The following is a 21559-nucleotide window of genomic DNA, read 5'->3' as shown; positions in this document are numbered from 1 at the left end:
TTAGTCACTTTAAAGCTTATATTTTAATTCTATCACTTAATATGTTACATTTTTGGAGCCATTGCTTAACATCAATATAAACAAAGAATGCAGTTAAAATTAAATTCTCTCTTTAAAGAAAAAATCTTATGTTAACATAGTTCAAAGGCACATATACATAGAAAATGTATTTCCATTTTAAAAAACACAAGTTAGATTTAGGTAATTAGCTTTGAAATGGCTCATAATTGGCATATAATTATGAAATATGAAATACAAAGTCAGGAAGATCAGAAACAATGTGGTAAAGGAAGGTAGACATGAATCATAAAAACTCAGAGTCAGCTGATAATTCTGCAGACTTTTTTTTCTTTCTGAAAAAAGGAAGTAGCAAGACACCCATGTAAACATAGATGGTGTCAAAAACAAGCCAAAGGAAAATTATTTGGGCAAAAAATAAAAAAGGATCACAAGTCAAATTTATAGAAAAGATTCCTTTATTAACTTTTGATAGAGAATATCTTTGTATATATTCAGAAAACAACTCCGAGACCAAGTGGATTCCTGCAACAGAGAGAAATTGACAGGACTACTCCAACCATGAAGACAGAAGAGAAACAGTCCAGAGATGGAAGATGCTAATGACTCCTTGCAATACTAACAGTCAGCAGCTGTGCATAGCTGAAGGTTGCCCAGGACAAAACCAGAGAGGGTCAGACCTGCACTATCACCATTTGTCCAACATCCATAACTGAAATATAATTGCTGACATGTACAAATAAGGAACTGTTTAACATTGAAACTGGGACTCAGAAGAACTGTTGGCACAGAAAGAAACTCACTACAGACTGATTCATTTGCCTCTCAGCATAACCATTATTGCTTGTCTCATTTTCAGTTCTTATAAGTTTATTTCTAGTATCACATGATCTCACTCATCTAGGGGAAATAATGAACAATATAGATTGATGAACAAGAACAGACCCGGAGACAAGGAAGCATAGATCAGACTGTTGGACCTCAGTGGGAAGATGGGGAGGGGGGTATAGGAGGAAAGATCAACCAAAGGACTTGTGTGCATGCATATGAGCCTAACCAGTGGTCACAAACAACAGGGGGTTGGAGGCACCTGTTGGGAGGGTTTTGGGATGGGGATGGGTGGATGAAGACAAATATGTGATACCTTAATCAATAAAGAAATTTTAAAAAATAAAAAAGAAGCATATTATCAGTTCCTTAGTCAGGTAACAGTCTCCTATCATTGAATCTAATACTTTATTACAATAATCTTTATATTAGGAAACACTGAGTAACATAATGGCCCTCTTCTTTCAGCATACTGTAGAGAACATAAAAAATAACTTGGTGTTTACTTTTATATTACCCCAATAATATGAGAATGGGTGTAGCATTGAATTATAACCCAAAAGAACATCTCAACCAAATGTACTGCTTTCAAGTAATGTAAGGCAATGCAGACATAAAGATGGAAATTTTAGCTGAATCGGCAGCTAACAATTAGTTTTCCTTACAAAACTCATCTGTCTCAACTACACTTCTTTTTTATTGGTACAAATACATATTAATTATGAAAAATCAGAAATCAGGTATCCTTTGTCATTAATTAACTCAGTGCCTATCCAGACTGAATTCCCTAGCACAGTGGTCAGCAAACCGAGGCTCGCAAGCCACATACAGCTCTTTGGCCCCTTGAGTGTGGGTCTTCCCCCACTCAAATGCCAAGGCCTGGGTGAGTCTATTTTGAAGAAATGGTGTTAGAAGAAGTTTAAGTTTAAAAAATGTGGCTCTCAAAATAAATTTAATTGTTGTACTGTTGATATTTGGCTCTGTTGACTAATAAGTTTGCCGACCACTGCTCTAGCAGACTCTAAAGTGTGGATATTGGGTTTGCATGACATCATTTACCTGTTTATTCAGCAAATGTAAAATTGCATGTCTCTTGTATGTCAGGAAAGGAAAGATAATCTTGCCTTCAGAACTTGAGTCTTGTGTTTATCACAATTCTTTCTTTGTTGTTAAAGCTTAAGGTATTACATACTTATAATCTCTCTAGAAGGTATAGTCTGTGTCATGAAATTATTAGAATTTTTATTGTACATTTGAATCATTTATGAGTCAGAACAACAAAACACTATCCAATTCCCTTCTGTCCTGAACCCCAATAGGATAGCATGGATAGCATAGGTATACATTGGAGTTAAAGCCCAGGGACTAAAGAGAAACAAATTCTAACATTTACATGGGACCCTGTCTGTACCTACAACTAAAAATAGCACCTGCTGGCCCCACAGCAGGACGTGCCCAAACTGTACCTTCGTTTCAACAAAATTCCAGTTTAAAGTTTTATAAGGAATATAATGGGTTCAGATTATGAAACATAAACTTTAAGGATTCATATTTTTAACTGATATATTCACTGAAAGGAGTGTATATGGCTTTCCTGGTCATTTTGACACTGTGAAAAGTACCATAGCAGTCATATGTTAGTGTGATATTTGGTGCGGAGGACAAACTAGTTACTCACCATGACAAATGGTAATATGTGGGACTGGTTATTAACCACCTCCAACCTTCTGTCTAGAGAGACCTTTGTAATCATCATTATATGTTGATTTGGCTATAAAGCATATCAAAGAAATGGGCATCAAAATAGATAAAACAGTGAATATCTTATCTGAGGTATGGCTTTTTCCTTTAAAACACAATATTCCTATGCATTTGCCACGGTAAAGTCTAATCATCCTATGCAAAAAAAAATAAAATAAAAAATTATAATATATAGCTATATTTGTATTCTGTAGTTTATGTGCTTCTTAAATTGAAAAGGGAGGGGGCACCATAGGGTTTTCAGACCAAGGCTGCTACCAAAATAGATATTTCAACAGTGGGAGAGAAAGAAAGAGAGAAATAGGGAAACCAGTTCTGATAAGAAAGCTCTCTAATTTTGCAAATGTAATGTGTGCTTCTGTATGGACATAGAGCTAATTATTTCCACTAAGATGCTGCTATGAAATGAAGAAGCTCAGCAGGCAGTTTTGTGCATTACTTTTTAAACCAATGTCTGAATCAAGTGATTCAGTGCAAGGTAACAGTCATCTCTGAGCCAGCATCTTGCAAACAAATCATAGCTGAAGACTACCACCTGGACCATGGCCAGAGTACCACAGAAGATTCCCCCATCCCTCTCCAAGATTTAGCACAGCTGGCTTCTCTGTGATAGTCAGCAGAAGCTGCCTGCTCAGCTTCCCTCCATGTTACTGCTAGGATCTCTGACCGACGCCACAAACACAGAACTCACTCTTAGACTAGAGCATGTAACATGGACATTTTTGTACCAAACCTTTTTGTAAAGGTCCAATCCAAGGTAGATTTCCACTCTGAAAATGTTACATTCAAAACAAATGTTTAAAGTTATGACACCACATATGACAAACATCATCTTCTAAAAATGGAAGGGTATAAATGTTATTGCAATGCAATTATATATAATCTAGGTATTAATTGTCCTCATCAAACTCATGGCATGCAACTCTCAGTCAGCTAATAACTCCTCCACCCCCATCTCATTGTTATTTAACTACTGAAGTTTTTTGCAGGTCCAGACTAATTCAGAATCACCCATATCTTCTAAACAGAAGCACTGAAAGAATTAGACCTTTGCAAATTTTATTTTACTGTACTCAGTTGGTATCTTAGATATGAGGTTTTTACAATGTTTTAACTTTTACCATGGCTCTAGAAGAAAGCTATTAGTAAGCAGAACTCATAGACACATTGGCAAATCCATTTTTCCCAAACAAATCACAATATGCTGCTACATTTTTCCCAGGAGGATACAGGAAGAGGAAGATGACACTATCCACACCTATTATCTTTTTCAACAACCTAAGATCCAATTTGTATTTTATTTAGCAAGAAACCAAATAAACCCAGCAAGGCCCAAATCTACAGGGAGACTCACATGCATTTCATCACAGTGCCCGCATGTAGGGAGGGGCTTTCACCTCCCAGTTTCCTGTTGTTTGGGTTGCACTGAATAATATGAAATATTAAAAAATATATATTAATTAATCTCCCATGCAGTTGCCCATGACTTTTACAAGCTAGAACAGGGAGCACAGAGAGTAGAAGAGCCATGACACCACAGGACTCCACCCTGATTATGCTGCTTGCAAGCCCTCAGGCCATATGAATTCCTAATAAAAAGCCTTCCATACAGCATACACACAACTTAAATAATTTCTCTGGTTGCTTCATAGGCTATTGCTCTGTGAAAGGAACTTAGTGTGGGAACCCTGAGATTACAGCTAAAGACATGTACGTGTGACCATTTATGAACACAGTTCCGGAACAGACTGAAAAGTGACAAAACTTATTAAGTGTTTTAAATGAGGAAGAGAAATACAGCATTTAGAAGGTAGCCAGCATTCAGAAAAGATGAGCCACAGGCCTTCAAAGACCTGAAGCTTTAAAGCAAGCTTCAGACTCAGCCTAATAATCCCCCTCTCCCCTCCAAAAAAAAATGGGAATGATTAAGTGAGCTAATACTTTAGAGCCAACATCTTATTTCTTATAACTCTAAGACAATATAGTATTTCTGCAAAGAGGAATGATTGTAGTGACCATGCCCATTTTAGAAATAAAGGAAAGGAAGCTCAGATTGGTACAGCTTGTAGTTCACACAAATGGAGCTCTTTATAGAGAGGTAATTCAACAGAAGTGAGAAGACAGCACTCTTCTTATTGGCAGACTTGGAATCTAGGCCAGTGGACTATGCCCAACCTGATCCTTATCCCTGAATCTCTATAAATGTTTTCATACTAGTCTAAATGAGGATAGTGAAATTGCATGTGACCAATTCAAAAGCAGCTTGATTAAAAACTTACTAAATTCCCAGTAACCCTGAAATAGTAATATAAAATATCTGCAAGTTCATCCATGTTGCCTAGGCACCAGCTCTGACCCTACCAAACTCACTGCAGGGAAGAAAAGGAAGCTCTGTACTAGGTATCAGAAGTCCAGAACTCTAGCCTTGGCTCTGCCAAGAGAAGAAAAAACAAAAAGAAAAGAAAAGATTTATCCACCATCTTCTATGAAATCAAAAGAATTTCTATCTGACCCCTGTGTAACTCAGAAAATCTAAGGTGAACTTCTATTAACAGATGATGCCATTGGATGGGGTTGAGATATACACTGACTCAAAGACACTATACTGTCATAAATTTTCTATATACCTTTGAGTTATGTTTTTGACTTATCTATTTTTTATTTTACTTTACTCTTTCATTATGATTCTAAGACATATTTTAGAGACTGTATCACAAGAGAGATACATTTTGTAATAAACTAATTGAAATACTAAAAACACCCCTTTTATCCTTTGGTTGCTATTATCATCCACAGAGAAGAATTAAGTCTTGTTTCAGGCAAAAAGTGAAATAAGCAGTACTTTTGCTCCTTGCTTGAGTAATGAATTCTTTCTCTGAGCAAAATCTTTTCTTTCTTAAACATTTGGCTGCATGACCTCAAAGGTCCAACTAAGCTCCCACACTCTATGATCATATTCAGTCTGCAACTCATGCCACAAACACCTCCAAACGTCTTACATCTGTTCTTCTAAAACTACTTCCTAATATACACATTTTAAAATGAGTAGATCTTTTTAGTTTCAAACACTAAGCTAGTTTAATTGCATAGCTCTATTTAGTGATGCAGGTGTATATTTTTACATTTCATTTAAAATTTGCTAAAGTCTTTACCCCACAAATCCATTGTAGCCAGAAATACTATCACCCCTAAATTCCTCTTCTTGCTATGGGAGTCCTTGGGCATTAAGAGTGCTACCTAGGTACTAAATGCTCATGATTAAATCTGCCTATCCCCTTTGCATTACACATACCCGATACAGCATTTATTATAAACTAACATGTCCTTCAAACAAGACATTCACTTTCAGCATGCCTTGATTTCCTCATTACTGTTATTCTCGCACCTTGAAACCCATGCTTTTCCCATGACATACGCTTTTGTACCCATAACTCAAAGGCTCTCTGCAATCTTCCCAGACACTTCCCTAGAACAATACACAGTATAACGTTAATATTACTATTTTTTATTTTCCAACACTTTCAACATCCAGTGAGTCACATGACAGCTTAAAGTAGCACACTGAAGCCCTTCTTTGGTGGCTTTTAAATTGTTTATGTGTTTGTTTCCTCTGTAAGGTAAGAATTACTCTAGAGCAGGGACATGTTGATACTAACTTTTTTGCTTCTAAAACCTGATTCGTAAAGGATCTCAATAAATGTTAGGTGAATGAATAAAACTGTGAAAGTAAGCCACATTTCTCAAGTAAAGCTATGAATAAATAAGTGAACAGAATGAAAGCTGGGAAATCTCAGAGTAGAAAATGCTCCTTTGGAAAAAGGACAAAAAGGCTCCATAAAATCTATCTTCAAGTATTGTGGGAAGCTACTGCTTTCCCAATACTGACATCAGAGTGCACCAAGGAACGCGGAAGGCCAATGGTCCTTGGACTTAGCAGGGCTGTGTTGAGAGAGTGGTGACTCAAAGCAATTTCTTGACCTGATAGCCCAAAGTAAATGTTTACTAGACCTTACTGATCTTTACTGGCCTCTGAAATGGTCTGTTTGCCATGCTTTACTGAGGGTAAGATGTAAAAAGCAGAGTGGCCAGGAGTCAGTGTGCCTCTCCAAGAGAGGGGTTTCCATCTGGCCACCCATGCCTTCTAAGTGTATATCTCTTATATAGCTTTTCATTTGTGCAAGGCCCCTTCTTCAGATCCTGAATCCTAGCCATAAATTGTTTTGGCAAAGTGTTCAGACATTTCTCAAAGTTGTTATTTGAATAGAGTTCCTTTGGACTTCTACTGGTATAAACATTCCACATACAGTAAAATTTTTCCCTAGATCAAGTAGTCAAACTTAATAAGGAAGTTCAGAAGTAGGTTCAGGAACACACACAACACATGCTTGAATAATGAGAAATTATAGATCTGGTAGTCTACTTTTAGTATCCAGGTGATTCAATGGGTTTTATAATTTGCTTTGGATCAAAAATAAAAACATCAAAGTTGGGCATTAACATTCTACAGTTCTAGGACTTTTCAAGTACCTTTTAATTACAACACAACAGACATCATCTTCTTTTAGCACATATTTTTAATATCTTAGGTGTGTGATTATCATTCTCACAGCATATAATTATGTTAACTAATAAATACTAACATATCTAATTCAGTTCCACCAGAGTGAAGATAAATCAGGAGAATGAGTTGTAACTCCCAATTAACTCTTGCTTTCCTAAAGTAGAATAATAAAAAAAAATCTTAGAAAGGATCAGTCTTGAATTGAATAGACTCATCAAAAGTAGATTTAAGTTCTCCACTTAATTCTATTTAAGGATTATCATTATTAATTTTTCTAAACCTTCTGAATATTTTTTTCGTTTTTTTTTTTGTTTTGTTTTGTTTTGTTTTTTTAAATAAGAAAGCCTCTAAGGACATTGTTACTCATATGATTGTTTCACAGATTTTTGTCATTGATAAAAATGTTTTTAAAATACTGACATCCCAGATCTGGTTCTAGAACTTAAAACCAAACACAGATGTAAATTCATGGTCCAACTGTGCTCATATTGTAGTCCTATGTCCTAAGATAGGTCACTTATGTTAGGCTCTTCCACTCCAGATCAGCATATCATTAATATCAGAGTTTCAGTCTTACTCAAGTGAGAATATATGCTTTATAATCAGTGCAGCACTGTCCAAATATCAGTGATTATTAGTTTGAGTGCACAGTAAGATTGTGCAAACAAAAATGGAGCTTGTGAATAACCCATTAAAATACAGTGGTTTATGGGAGAAATATGTTGACACAGACTTAAGGAATTAAGGCTATATTAAGTAGAAGCTCCCGAATATATATTAAGAATTGAGGGTGGAAAAAAAGATAAAGCAAAAACCCTATTTTAAAAAGGAGAGGATCATGGACAGATGACTACAGTGGAAAACTCAGTAGTCTTGCGGTTCTGAGAAACTAAGTTTGTGGCATGTGTCTAAGTAGAATAGGGAAAATGCTTAACAACAAACACTGGTCCATCAAAGGCTTGCTGGAGAATTTACAAGCAGTCGACCACTCCATCAATCGCTATGACAAGGGGGGTAGATACTCAACAAAGGAGCTTCCCCCTGGTGGTCTGTGCACTCACTCCCACTTAGGGAGCACCACTCAGCTGACCTAGGGGCACCAGACACTGGGCTGATGGCTGGTGAGTAAAGCTGCTATGGTATGAGCCTCCGCAGTCTCTGTGGCAGCGCTACAAGCAGCAGTGGCAGCAGCAAAGGCAGCAGGTGCAGGGGGGGCAGGATCAGCAGGAGCAGCTCAAAACTGGCAATCTGACACACACCAAGGGATCCCGGATTGCAAGAGGGTGCAGGCCAGGCTGAGGGACCCTGCCAGTGCACAAATCCATGCACCAGGCCTCTAGTTATCTACAAAAGACAAGGCAAAATCTTAATCTGGCATTCATATTTGTCCCCAGGCTGTCAGTAGGAAACCTTACAATCCTGTAGGCACTTCAAGCCTTTAGTGGCCTTATCCTAGGCCACTGAAACCTGGAACTTTCTCCTGAATGGCTCAGGCTGTTCTCCATTATTGCTAATCCATCCACCCATCAATCTGAATACACAAGCCTTGTTATAGATCCTCTCAGATTCTGCCACCTTCAAAAGTATTTAACACACTCTTCTTTATGTTTCAACAATACCTGCTATAGTTTACTATTATGGACCCCTGGGCAATGATTATGGGGTTCTATTTATTTCTTATTCAACCATCCACTTTTCTTCTCTTAACAGTTTCCCCAAAAGACCACAGTGCATGCTGCATACCTGCAGCTCAGTATGTTTATAGAAATAAAGTGTATTTCTACTATCAACAGGTCTGGTGGGGCCAAGAGTAATGAGAGCAAAGGAAAAGCTAAGCTCTTCTCTAATATGTTTTACTGACAGTCCCATTATATGTCTAGGAAAGGTAATGGGGATATATCTAAAGAGAAAAGAACTGCCACATTACATGCAGTTCAGTGTTGAAATGACCGACAGCTGAGAAACAGGCATGGCTTTTAATTCATGAAAAGAACCATTTTGAACACGGGAGCTGCTGTTCAAGAACTGGAGTAAACTCAGCATGCCATATACACTGTCACTTAGTTAAGAAAGCATCTCACAAGTCAAACATTGCAGTGACAATTGTGGCAGTCCAGTGTGTGCATCTAGAGTCCCTCTGGCTGTCTTCTGACGACATGGAGGCCTGGCATAGATTTCCCTTTACCAACTCAAGACCTGAGCTGACAGGGAATGACCACTAGCAATGAAAGTTCAGTTTCTGAATGCAGATAGTAAATGACAATGTAGCCAGTTTCAAAAAAAAAACAAACAAATAAGTAAATTGATAACAAGGAGCACCATTTACCTTTTAAAAATAGAGATTAAAGGCTATCACCAAATTCTGGTGAACTTGAGGAGAAACTGGTATATTCCAACTGCCAACACAAGCTATTAACAACTTTTGGAAAGAAAAATAAAGGAAATGGTCAGACTTCTCAATGTAGAAATCCCACTATTAGGAATCTAAGACAGGGAAATAGCTCCAAAGAAAATAATCATGAACATGTCCTTCATAGCATTACATACAACAACAAAAAAACGGAAGCTACCTTACAGGTCCAGCATAAGGAATTTCTTTACAGAAGACGTAGCCGTGTTAAATTCTATTTGTGAAGAATGTAGCAACATGTACAAAATATCCACATACTCAAAGTCAGAAAATGAGGACAATGGAGTAAGAAGAGTTTTAATTTTCAAAAGTTTTTTTTTGTATAACGTTGTTATATTTTAAAGACAATACTAATAAAATTAATTTTAATGATCTGTCTGTTAGAAAACATACATTGATATAAAATAAAAAGACAACTTAGACCATTGACTATGAGAAGATTAAAAAAAAAAAAGGGGAGGGGGCATGAACAGCAGTTTATACTTTCAGATAATCATAGACTATTTGCAGCTCGCCATGTGGAGACATTCCTGGACAACTCTTACCTGTGGGGGCCGAGGTTTGTAGGGGGAGCTGCACTCAAGGTCAGCCAAGATGCTAGTCAATGAGTCGATCTCAGCATCCAGGCTGGAACGTCTCTCCTCAATCGTCTTGCCTCCAGGATTTCCCTGCCAGAGGCAACACAGATATGTTCAAAAAGGAAATTTCCAGTTTCCATTGATATCTGACTGAATTCAAAATTCCCTAGTTATACTGTGGCTTTGTCCAAAATGTTCTGAATCTACTCCTTCTTCCCCAACCCTTATAACATTTCAATGGTAGCCTAAAATAGAATGACCCTTTTTTGACAAATAAGAAAACTGGTAGGTGTAAGGTTATTTTTCTAAGGTCACACTTACGTTTTGATGAGTATAAAAGTAAAAATAAGTAAATGTATCTATCCTGTACTCAAGAAGCATCTCCAACTGGGAAGATACGGCAAGTTCTTTGTGTTCAGAAACCACTGCTTAGAATGATGACATTTTAGTTGGAACAGGAAGGGCAAGGGTGGGAGACTTACAGTCCAGGAAGAGGAATCACCAGGGGACCCATGTCTGTGTGACAGACAGAGATTGCAAGTCCCAATCAATGAGTAAAAAATGAACTAGCATGAGACTGCTCAGGATTCTGGTCTAGGGGCTGCAGAGAAAGCATGTGGCAGTGGCCACTGATCTGTAGCTGGAGCTTTATAGATTCCTATGTCAATGCCCTGTGTTAACAGGAGTACCAACTTCTACCTGCACTCAGAATCAATAAGAGGTGAGTAGAAGACAATAAAATTACCACAAGGGCAGCCCCAGGCATAGTGAGAAGGTTCTGCAGGGTGGTTTGCTTAGAGCTTAAGGGGAAAATATAGAAAGTGAGATGGCCTTAGAATTTGAAAATATGAAGTGAGGTGGCAAATTTTCAAGGTAATTATGAAAATCCAATAGAATGGATTTTCAGTGAGTATGCTTAAGACTCCATCAAAAAACTAAAATGCATCAGCAGCAAGACCCAATAAAAATAAAATAATGGAATGTTACTATAAACTAATCAACCCTGTCAAACCTGTCAAAGGCAGTTAAATATCAGGTTAGTGCCTGAAAAGGTATAGAAAAAGCATTAACCAATAAATCAGAATATCCTCAGCAAAACAAAATATAGGAAACCCTGACAAGCTAGCATTAAACATTATAGTCCTCTAAGTAAGTTTATCTTTCTAATAAATATGCTGCATTAGGTAATGATAAAATAATAGAATTGTTTATTAATACTACTAGTTTCTTTCCTCCTGGTAGCTTGCTCACCAAACTATCTTTTTGAATGCTAAAACTTATAAGTTTCTGCATCAGACAGCCCTTAGGGGATCTGATACATTAGTCTCTTGTGAATTAAGGCAGCATGAGTTAATCCATGTGGATTTAATCTAACCCAGGCATACTGACAACACCAAAGTCTATAAACCTGTAGCCATAGCCCAGACCCCTTGGAACAAAATCTGATGACTGCTGCCTGCCCCCGGGGCAGCGGGCATCCCTCTCTCAGAGCCTTCTTTAACTATGGCTATGTTTTACCACATTATTGAAAACAAGCTTCTCTACATTTACTCTTTCTGGATGTATTTGCATGACTTCTCTATGGCACTCTTGTCCCTCACCTGTTTTATTTTTCTCATAGTATCTATCATGATCTAACATCACCTTTTGTGTGCATTTGTCTGTCATCAGTTTCCCCCAGGAGAATGTAAGATTCATGGCAGAAAGGACTTCACCTGTTTTGCTCCTTGATGATTCCTTAGAATCTTGCTGAGGGCCTAATTCATGAAAATGTTGAATAAAGATGTTTAAGTAAATAAATAAATAGGTAATGACAGATGCTGGCATAGGTCCAGTAAGTAATCCTTTTCATATCAATATTTTTTTTTTTGTAAAAACAGCTAAAGGTCTAATAACAGCAGTAGATGCTCTAGTATAGAGAGTTTATATTATATTAATAGAAAAAGAACCAAAAGGCTCAGTGTACATGTGTGTGCATATCTGTGTGTATGTCTGTGTATTTCACACTACATGGCTCAGATATAAAGGTTGCCCTTAAGAAAAATTGGATATTTTCCTCAGCTCTCTTCCACAGTCAAAAAATAAAAAACAAAAAAAAAAGTAAATAAATAAATGTAATGCCAGGTTGACTAAGTTTTCTCAGAGCCTACATTCTGGGTTTGATCTAACACTATAAGGAAAGAGGGTCATTTTAAAAGTGCTAATCCCTCTATCAGGAGCAATCTCATAGTTTTCCCACTGAGTATAATTAACTATGAAATACTGTGGTATTAAGAAGAAAATCTTTTACACATTCTTGTGAATATTCTGATACTGGGTCCTGGTATGGAAAAAAAAAAGTGTGTGAGTCGGGGGGAGAGGATATTATTGTTAAGGAAGGCAACTGAGAAATGTGTGAACCTGTTCTCTTACATGTAGATAAAAGACATGATAAATACGAAATTGATAAGTGTATTTTCATATACTTATAGATAGCACAATATACTAGTAAGGGCAGTGGATTGCAGGCTTCTTAAATTCTTTCCTAAGCCATAGTTTCTTCATCTATAAAACAAGTAGAGTATCACCTGACATACCTAAGATAGAAGGACATTAAAATATTCAGATAAAAATTGGATGAGAAAATACTTTGTAAATTATAAAGTACTATAATTATAATTTTCATAAATAGCATTAATTATAGCAACCAGTAACTATAAATTAATATAAGTAATAATGCTATTGTTAATTACTCTTCTTCTTAAGGGAAGCATCATACATTAGGTGTTCCCTGGGGGTATCAGTAAAGAGACAGCATTTAATAAGGTCTACAACATCTGCACTGTAGCAGAAAGTACACCAACTGCCCATGCCCCAAGTCACTGGGATATCTAACCACAAAGACTCAAAAATCACAGAATTACCCTGAGCAATACAATGAAAACAAGTAATTATAGTGTGCAACTAGCCTGTGCACGCAATTGTTATTCAGCCTCTTTAGTCTACCATCCCTCTGAGTTGGAACTACTCCCATTTTTAGTTGCTCATATTAGGTTGATGCAATTAAGAGGTCCAGCCTAATGCTGTGGGTTGTTTGTACCTCTTGTTGACTTATAATACTTGACCTTCTGAGAAGAGCTTTACTCCTACATTTATTTCAATTCCCATTATGGATAAGAAAAGGCCTCCTTATCACTATACAGTCTCTATTTTATTTCTCAGTTCAAATACCAGATGTTCACCCAAGTCCCACCTACAACCCTTTTCTGGAATGCTCATCTAATCTCACAGTGCCATTAGATTCAGGGACTATATCATAGCTATTCCCAATACTTTATATTAGATACCAGAGTCCACAGTCTTATAACCAGATGACAAAATCCTACACACACATACCAATGTATCTTCTTCTTAACTCCTCATCACTATAGCTTTACCATTTACCTAAAGGCTAAATGACCTGCTGGAGGACAAATAACAAGAAGAAAGATCCTGCTAAACCTTTGCATAATGCTTTTTCTTGACACCAAATAAACTATTATAAAGTGGTTATTGTAACAACAATTCTTATATTTTTCGACCATAACTAGAGAGACTCCACCGTCTTGATCCAGGTTCTGCCAAAAATCAAAGCCTGATGTAAAGACATGCATGCAGGTCCCAGAAAAATGACTGAAGGACTGGAAGAATTAAATAGGGGAAGAGGGAAAGCCAATTCAAAGATGCTGTATTGAGCTGGTCAACCACATATATAAGTAGGTATCTATTCTCCTCAAAGCCCTTGAAGAGTCCTGTGAAATGTTCCTCAGATCTTCCCACTAAGGCAGTGATTCTCAATCTTTCTAATGCCACAGCCCTCTAATACAGTTACTCATGTTGTGGTGACCCTCAACAATAAAATTATTTTTGTTGTTATTTCATAACTGTAATTTTGTAACTATTATAAATCATAATATAAATATCTGTGTTTTCCTGATTGGATCCAAAAACTATGGTACATCTACACAATGGAATACTATGCTGCCATAAAAAGAAGGAATTTTCATCATTTGCAGCAACCTGGATGGAATTGGAGAACATCATGCTGAGTGAAATAAGCCAATCAATGAAAAAAAAACACCACATGACCTCACTCATTTGTGGATGATAAAGAACATTATAAACTGATGAACCAAGAGACAGATATAGAGACAGTAAAGCAACAGGCAGACTGTCAAATTACAGTGGGGAGGGGAGGAAGATCTGGGGGAGATAATAGATCAACCGAAGGACTTGTGTACATGCATGTAAGTACAACCAATGGACATAAAACTCTGGGAAGAGAGGGTATGTATGGGAGAGAGGGAGGGGGGCAAAAAAAATCAATAAAATATATTTAAAAAATGAAAAATAAATAAAAAATAAAATAAAATAAACAAAAACAAAAACAAAATAAATATCTGTGTTTTCCGATGGTCTTAAGCAACAGCATTAGGCTAGATGTTCTCAACCTTGGGTCATGACATTAGAAAGGTTGAGAACCTCTGCACTAAGGGGTGAAAGAATAGATTATCCCTGGACTCCAGTTATCCATGGACATGTGCTGCCTATGGGATTATAAATTCCCTCATACTTTTCCTGAGAATTGGAGTCATGGCAGAGACACCCCAGGGCAGAAAGAGAGAAAGGTATTGCAGCTGAGGCAAGGTGCCACCAGGTCATACCAACACAGAACTGGTAGAACAAATGGTGAGTTACAAAAAGTGTCCTTGTATTCACAGCCAGAAACCCCACATGGATAAGGTGTTCAAAATATATTTTTTAGAATATAAATATTTTCATTCATTCAATAAATATGTATATGATTAAAGCTCACCAAACCACAATTGGGGCTTCTTATAACTTGAAAGTTATAAGTGCTGTAAGAGCCACTAGTAGAATTATAGGATAATGACATCCCTGTTTATAAATTCATAGGGACAGATTTTAAACCAGAGTGCAGAACCAAAATGTATAGCCAGTGAAGCCATTTCCAAGAGTCTAACTTTAAATGGGTCATGTTTTAGCCCACATATTGCTAACCCACTAATTACAGGTGACAGTCAAGAAGCAGTCATTTATCCATGTTTTATAACCAAATACCTTGTTTAAAAATAAATTTAACTCACAGAAAATTTGTACAAGTAGTAAAATGAACTCTACCCACAAATCCTTTATCCATATTCATCAAAGGCAAATTTTTTTTTTTTTTTCAGTTTAAAGGTAAGCCACATTTTAATTTGCTTCGCACATGGACCATAAACTTCCTGTGTGACCTTTTATTGATTCCTGGACTGTCTCTTTGCCTTTGTAGTTTCCCCAAATTTTCAACCGTCTCTTCTATTAAATCTCCATCCCTGGGGCTTCCAGCCACAGCTGCTCTGCGCTCCCGTCCAGCTGCTCTCTAGGCCTATTGCGCCTTTACCACCTTGGGACTTCCCTTCACGTGGGCTGGATCCACCTTTTGCTAAATCTCCCGTCTTTTTTTCTTGGCTTAGTCATCCTCTGTTTACTATGTTTTACCGGAATGCTTCCTCAAAAGACTTCCTAAGAAGTTCTCTATCTCTTTCTCTCTCTCTTTCTCTGCCCTCTCCATTCCTCCCATTCTTTCTTTTTCTTAAATTCTTTCTTAAATAACAATCAGAAGATAGATAGGTATGACCACTCAGAGAAGTGTATTGATTTATTCATTTGTAAGGCTATGGGCAAATTCTACAGCTTACATATAAAAGATTTATTGACTATGGTAAGCTTAAAAACTTAGAAATAGCTGAAACCGGTTTGGCTCAGTGGATAGAGCGTTGGTCTGTGGACTGAAAGGTCCCAGGTTCGATTCTGGTCAAGGGCATGTACCTGGGTTGTGGGAACATCCCCATTAGAGGGTGTGCAAAAGGCAGCTGGTCGATGTTTCTCTCTCATCGAAGTTTCTAGCTCTCTATCTCTCTCCTTTCCTCTCTGTAAAAAATCAATAAAATATAAATAAATTTTAAAAACTTAGAAATAACTACCCTTTAATAAAAGAAACTAAAGTTAGGTGATTTAAGTCAAGTAGCAAGAGAAAACAATAAGATCTTTTCTAACCTGACTCAGAGGCAAAGTGCCAGAAATGTAGCAAAAGGGGAAGGGGGACTAGGTGTTTATAATAGCAAAATCTACCTTTTGTCAATATATTTAAAAGTATATATTCTGTTTGTTAAAGCACTGAAAGCATTTGAAAGAAGTTACAGAAATTTCCCTTCCATATACTTCAGCTTGCATCATCTAAGAATACCTAATGCTTTGATATCATTCACACATCCAAGAAATTTAACATGGTACAACATTACCTCATATGCATGCATGCTCACATTTCACCAGCAGTCTAAGTAATGTCCTTTTACCAATTGTTATTAATTCCCATCTAGAATCCAATAAAAGTATCACACATTGAACAAACATGTATTTTTGTTCTCTTTTCATGTTTGCCTTTCATGAAACTGACCTAAAATATATTTATTTAGGCCAAGTGTCTTATAAAAAGTCCAATGATCTGGCTTTGCCTGATGATCAGATTCAGACTGAACAAGTATGGCAGGGTTATCACAATGCAGGATGATGTTTCCTTGCCACTTCACTTTATCATGAAGCTCATGATACCAGTTTAGCCCAGTTAGGTGATGGAAACTATGATGACTTGATTAATGAAGAGTTCAATGCATTTATGCATTGTGAATGTATCCTCTTCCCTTTTACCTCAATAGATTGTCTGTGAGACTCTACCAATATTCTGCTTATTAAAAACCTTTCACCAAATCTTTTTTGCATCCATAGATAATCCTTGCCTGAATTAATTATTGCATTGGTGGTTGAAAATTGTGAGAGTACTGAATATTAATGAATAGAAATATATGGATCCTGCTTAGCATAATGTTTTTTGTTAGTTTATGTTTTGTTAAGAATTCATTTCCATTTTAAGGATAGGGAGTAGAACTAACTGCAAAGTCTTCTGCTATGAAAAGGTTTAATGTCCAACATTTACAAGGAACTTATACAACTTAATAAAATGAAGGTAAATGATCAAATAAAAAAGTGGGCAATGGACCTATATAGAATCTTTTTGAAAGAAGACAAAAGGAAGGCCAAGAAACATATGAAAACATGCTCAGTCAAGTCACTACTTATCCTAGAGATGCAAATCAAAATGACAATGTGGCCCATCTCACACCTATCAGAATGGCAATCATCAACAAATCAACAATTGACAAGTGCTGGCAAGGATGCAGAGAAAAAGGAACCCTCATGCACTGCTGGTGGGAATGCAGACTGGTGCAGCCACTGTGGAGAACAATATGGAGTTTCCTCAAGAAACTAAAAATGGAACTTCCATTTGATTCAGTAATCCTACTTCTAGGAATATATCCCAAGAAACTAGAAACACCAATTAGAAAGGATATATGCACCCCTATGTTCAAAGCAGCACAATTCACCATAGCTAAGACTTCGAAACAGCCTAAATGCCAATCAGCAAATAGCTGGAATAGAAAATGATGGTACATCTACAAAATGGAATACTATGCTGCTATAAAAAAGAAAGGATTTCTACCATTTGCAGCAGCATGGATGGATGTGGAGAGCATTATGTTAAGTGAAATAAGCCAGGCAATGAAAGAAAAATACCACATGATCTCACTTATTTATGGAAAATAAAGACGATTATAACCTGAGGAACAAAAAGATAGACACAGAGGCAGTAAAGCACCGAACAGACTGTCAAATTACAGTGGGACTGCAGGGGAGTGTTGGGGAGGGGGGGAAAGAGATCAAGCAAAGGACTTGTATGCATGCATATAAGCATAACCAATGGACACAAGACACTGGGGAGGAGGAAGGGGATGAGGACATGTGACAGGGGGTAGGGGAGGCTGGGGGAAGGTCTATGGGGGGGGAAAAGGAGATACGTACTACTCTATGTAATACTTTAAACAATAAAATAAAATTAAAAAAAGAAAATATTAAGAGAGAGAGAGAGAGAGAGAGAGAGAGAGAGAGAGAGAGAGAGAAAATGTGCCTCAAAAACTCATCTCTGAACCAAACACTGTAGCATTATAAATAGAATGTGAATTCCAAGTGGCATAATAGCTCAATAAATGGAAATATGATATTGAATAAGCAGAAAATAAAGTAACAACAGAGAGTTTTTCATGGTTCTAGTACAATTAAAAAAAGAAAGAAACAAGAACATGAAGATAAAAACTAAACACTTTGCTTAGAACTTAATATATGCCTCAGTACTTTTCCTTCACATTCTCTATCATTCATCCTTTTCAGACTCATATATTGTCCCCAAGTTTGACCAACCCACATCTCTTTAAAGGAAATGGTCCTACCCCCATTCCTTGTTGCCAAAAACAAACAAACAAACAAAAAATAAAGCATGTTTTGGATCATGTGATCCTACTTCAATACACTGTGACCCACAGATAAAGGCTGGACATTTGAGGTATGTTTGCCTATGATAGAAAGATACACTAGGCTAAGTGTATCAACTGTTACTTCTATAAAATGATGTATAATATATGAAGCTGCCAAGTCTCCTTTTATATATTAAGTCTTCATATTGTATGAGTCTATAATTATATTTAACAACTTGCCTGCATCAGACCCAAACTCACTAGAGTTACAAAGAGTCAGAGTTTAAGCTAACTCAGTAATAAATAAGTACACATAAACAGCCCCACTGTTCATTGTTATATTCATGCTATAAGCCCGGTGCACAAAATTTGTGCAGCCCTCCCCTGTCAGCCTGGCCACCCCTAATTGCCCTGCCCTGCCCTTCTGGCTTAAACTCTCACAAATGCCCTCCCCTGCCAGCCATCTTGTGGCAGTCATCTTGTGACCATGTGGGGGTGGCCATCTTTGACTACATTGGGAGTGCCATCTTATTTGAGTGTGTGATGGTCAGTTTGCATATTACCTCTTGATTATATAGGATAGGAAAGCAAAAAAAGAAAAAAACTTTCACTTTTTACTGTTTGTTTACCTATTATTTGAAGTATTTCTACTAAATCTAATATTTGTCAAAAAAAATAAACAACTATATTGATAAGATACTGTTAAGTTGCCTTATACAATAAAAAAGGTCAATTTGCATAAAAAGAGCTATAAAATATCTTGGAACAAATATATATCCATCAAGAAGAACCTTAAGATTAAACATAATAAGATTAGTAATCTGAAAATAAAAGACATTTTAAAATATATATTTTATTGATTTTTTAGAGAGAGGAAGGGAGAGAGATAGAGAGCCAGAAACATCGATGAGAGAGAAACATCGATCAGCTGCCTCCTGCACACCCCCCACTGGGGATGTGCAGTCATCCAAGGTACTTGCCCTTGACTGGAATCAAACCTGGGACTTTTTAGTCTGCAGGCTGATGCTCTATCCACTGAGCCAAACCGGTTTTGGCTAAAATAGACATTTTTATCTAACAGAACTCTCTGGTTAAAAGAATATCATACATTAAACCCCAATATAAAAAAAAAAATTAAAATAGCCATTCTTGTTCAAGTACAAGCGAGCAAAAGCCTAAGATTCCACCATATCATTGCCTTCAATAATGTTCCCTATAAAAGATCACTTGAAAATCACTATATAATATTATGTGAAGCTTAAAGAATTTTTTTATTAATGTGGATGGTGATTTTTTTCATTTAAAGCCACTTATCGGAGCCAAATTAGTATTTTTATTTAGTTTGAGTGATACTTTGGTACTTGGAAATACAGAAGATATAGAACATATACTAACAATATAATATTTGAAATACCCATTTAAAATATAATCACTGATATTGACTTTATAGAGGAGATTACATTCAGTTATATTGTTTTGCGCTTCACAAGCTAATTAATGGAAATAGAAAAAGATAGGTGAGAGTAGCAACATCCTAGCAAGCAGGCAAGAGGGGAAAAGACAAAAAAAAAAAAAAAAAAAAAAAAAAAAAAAAAAAAAAAAAAAAAAAAAAAAGGTTGTATCTCAAAGTCTAAGAAAAGATGAGATTGGAAAAACTACCTAAAATGGCAGGCATCATATATTCTAACAATAAAAAATGTATCACCTTCCCAATAATCATGAAAAACTGTTCAGCCGAAACTGGTTTGGCTCAGTAGATAGAGCATTGGCCTGCGGACTGAAAGGTCCCAGGTTCGATTCTGGTCTAGGGCATGTACCCTGGTTGCAGGCACATCCCCAGTGGAGGGTGTGCAAGAGGCAGGTGGTCAATGTTTCTCTCTCATCAATGTTTCTAACTCTCTATCCCTCTCTCTTCCTCTCTGTAAAAACTCAATAAAATATATTAAAAAAAAACAAAACAAAAAACTGTTCATCATTTTCTCTGTTCAAAATATCTGTTCCAAGACAGTTCTGGGAAATATCCTATGAGCCAGTTACTCAATCCACTGTACACAGCCTGGGACCCATTACCTCTGGGAACACGGGAAGAGAAAATCATAGCCTTCTTTGCACTGCCATTATCAATAGAACAGGGCCAAAGTTTAGAGAAGCACTTTCTTCAATACATCTCATTGGATTATCTCAGCAATCCTAGATATCAGTAGGTATTATTATTTCTATTTTACAAAAGAGAATAGCAAGGGTCAAAGAAAAAAAGACTTTTCCAAGTCATTCAGGATTAGATTTGGGGCTCAAACATTTTGCTGTAACATTCTAGCTCTTGCACTTTCCATGACACCTGACATGCAAAAAGGGAAAGACCTCTCTGTCAAGCATCAAATGAGATCATACAAGCCAATCAAGTTAATGTGAATCAGGGCATGGATGTAACTATATATAAAAGTCAAACTTCAATCCTCTCTTTTGCCTTATCTCTCCCCATTCAACAGTTTTCATTCACTGTCTCATAAATGTTATCAAATATTTAGGACGCATTGATATGAAGGATAGGAATTAGTAAAAAGAAAGGATAAAGAACAAAGGGAGAGAGAGAGGGAAATCAGTGGTTTTGTGCCCTGCAAGTGTTTATAATTGCATTACAGAGGTTAGTTTCTCCACAAATAACCATATTAAAGGGCTTACTACAAGCAGGTAAGTGCTAAGGTGTATGAGATATAAGATGTTATGGTTAACAAAAGAGAGAGAGAGAGAGAGAGAGAGAGAGAGAGAGAGAGAGAGAGAGAGAGAGAGAGAGAGAGAGAGAGAGAGAAAGAGAGAGAGAGAGAAAGAGAGAAATGGGGAGTTAAGTAGAAAAATCAGAGAAAACTTCATGGATACAGTGAAACTCTAGAAAAATCTTGGATGGAGAAAAATCTATTTAAGCTATTTATCACTTGAGTATAAAGATATAGGAGGAACAATGCAATGGGCACTAACACTTGGTAAAAATTTTGTTTATTTAGGTAAAAATAAAGGA

General features: G+C 36.7%; 1 protein-coding gene across 5 annotated transcripts in view; it reads right to left on the bottom strand.

Moving 5' to 3' along the window:
• Nucleotides 1–21559, bottom strand: part of LPP (LIM domain containing preferred translocation partner in lipoma) — a 636317-nt gene that overhangs the window by 313647 nt on the left and 301111 nt on the right. For all 5 annotated transcript variants that reach the window (XM_084871808.1, XM_084871812.1, XM_084871810.1 and 2 more), the window contains one exon: nucleotides 10124–10246. In XM_084871808.1, the coding sequence (XP_084727934.1) occupies nucleotides 10124–10246 (123 nt within the window). The remainder of the gene's footprint in view (nucleotides 1–10123; nucleotides 10247–21559) is intronic.

The sequence above is a fragment of the Pipistrellus hanaki genome (assembly GCF_964339955.1).
Source record: "Pipistrellus hanaki genome assembly, chromosome: 2".
Lineage (NCBI taxonomy): Eukaryota > Metazoa > Chordata > Mammalia > Chiroptera > Vespertilionidae > Pipistrellus > Pipistrellus hanaki.
This window is presented reverse-complemented; position numbering and strand designations above follow the sequence as displayed.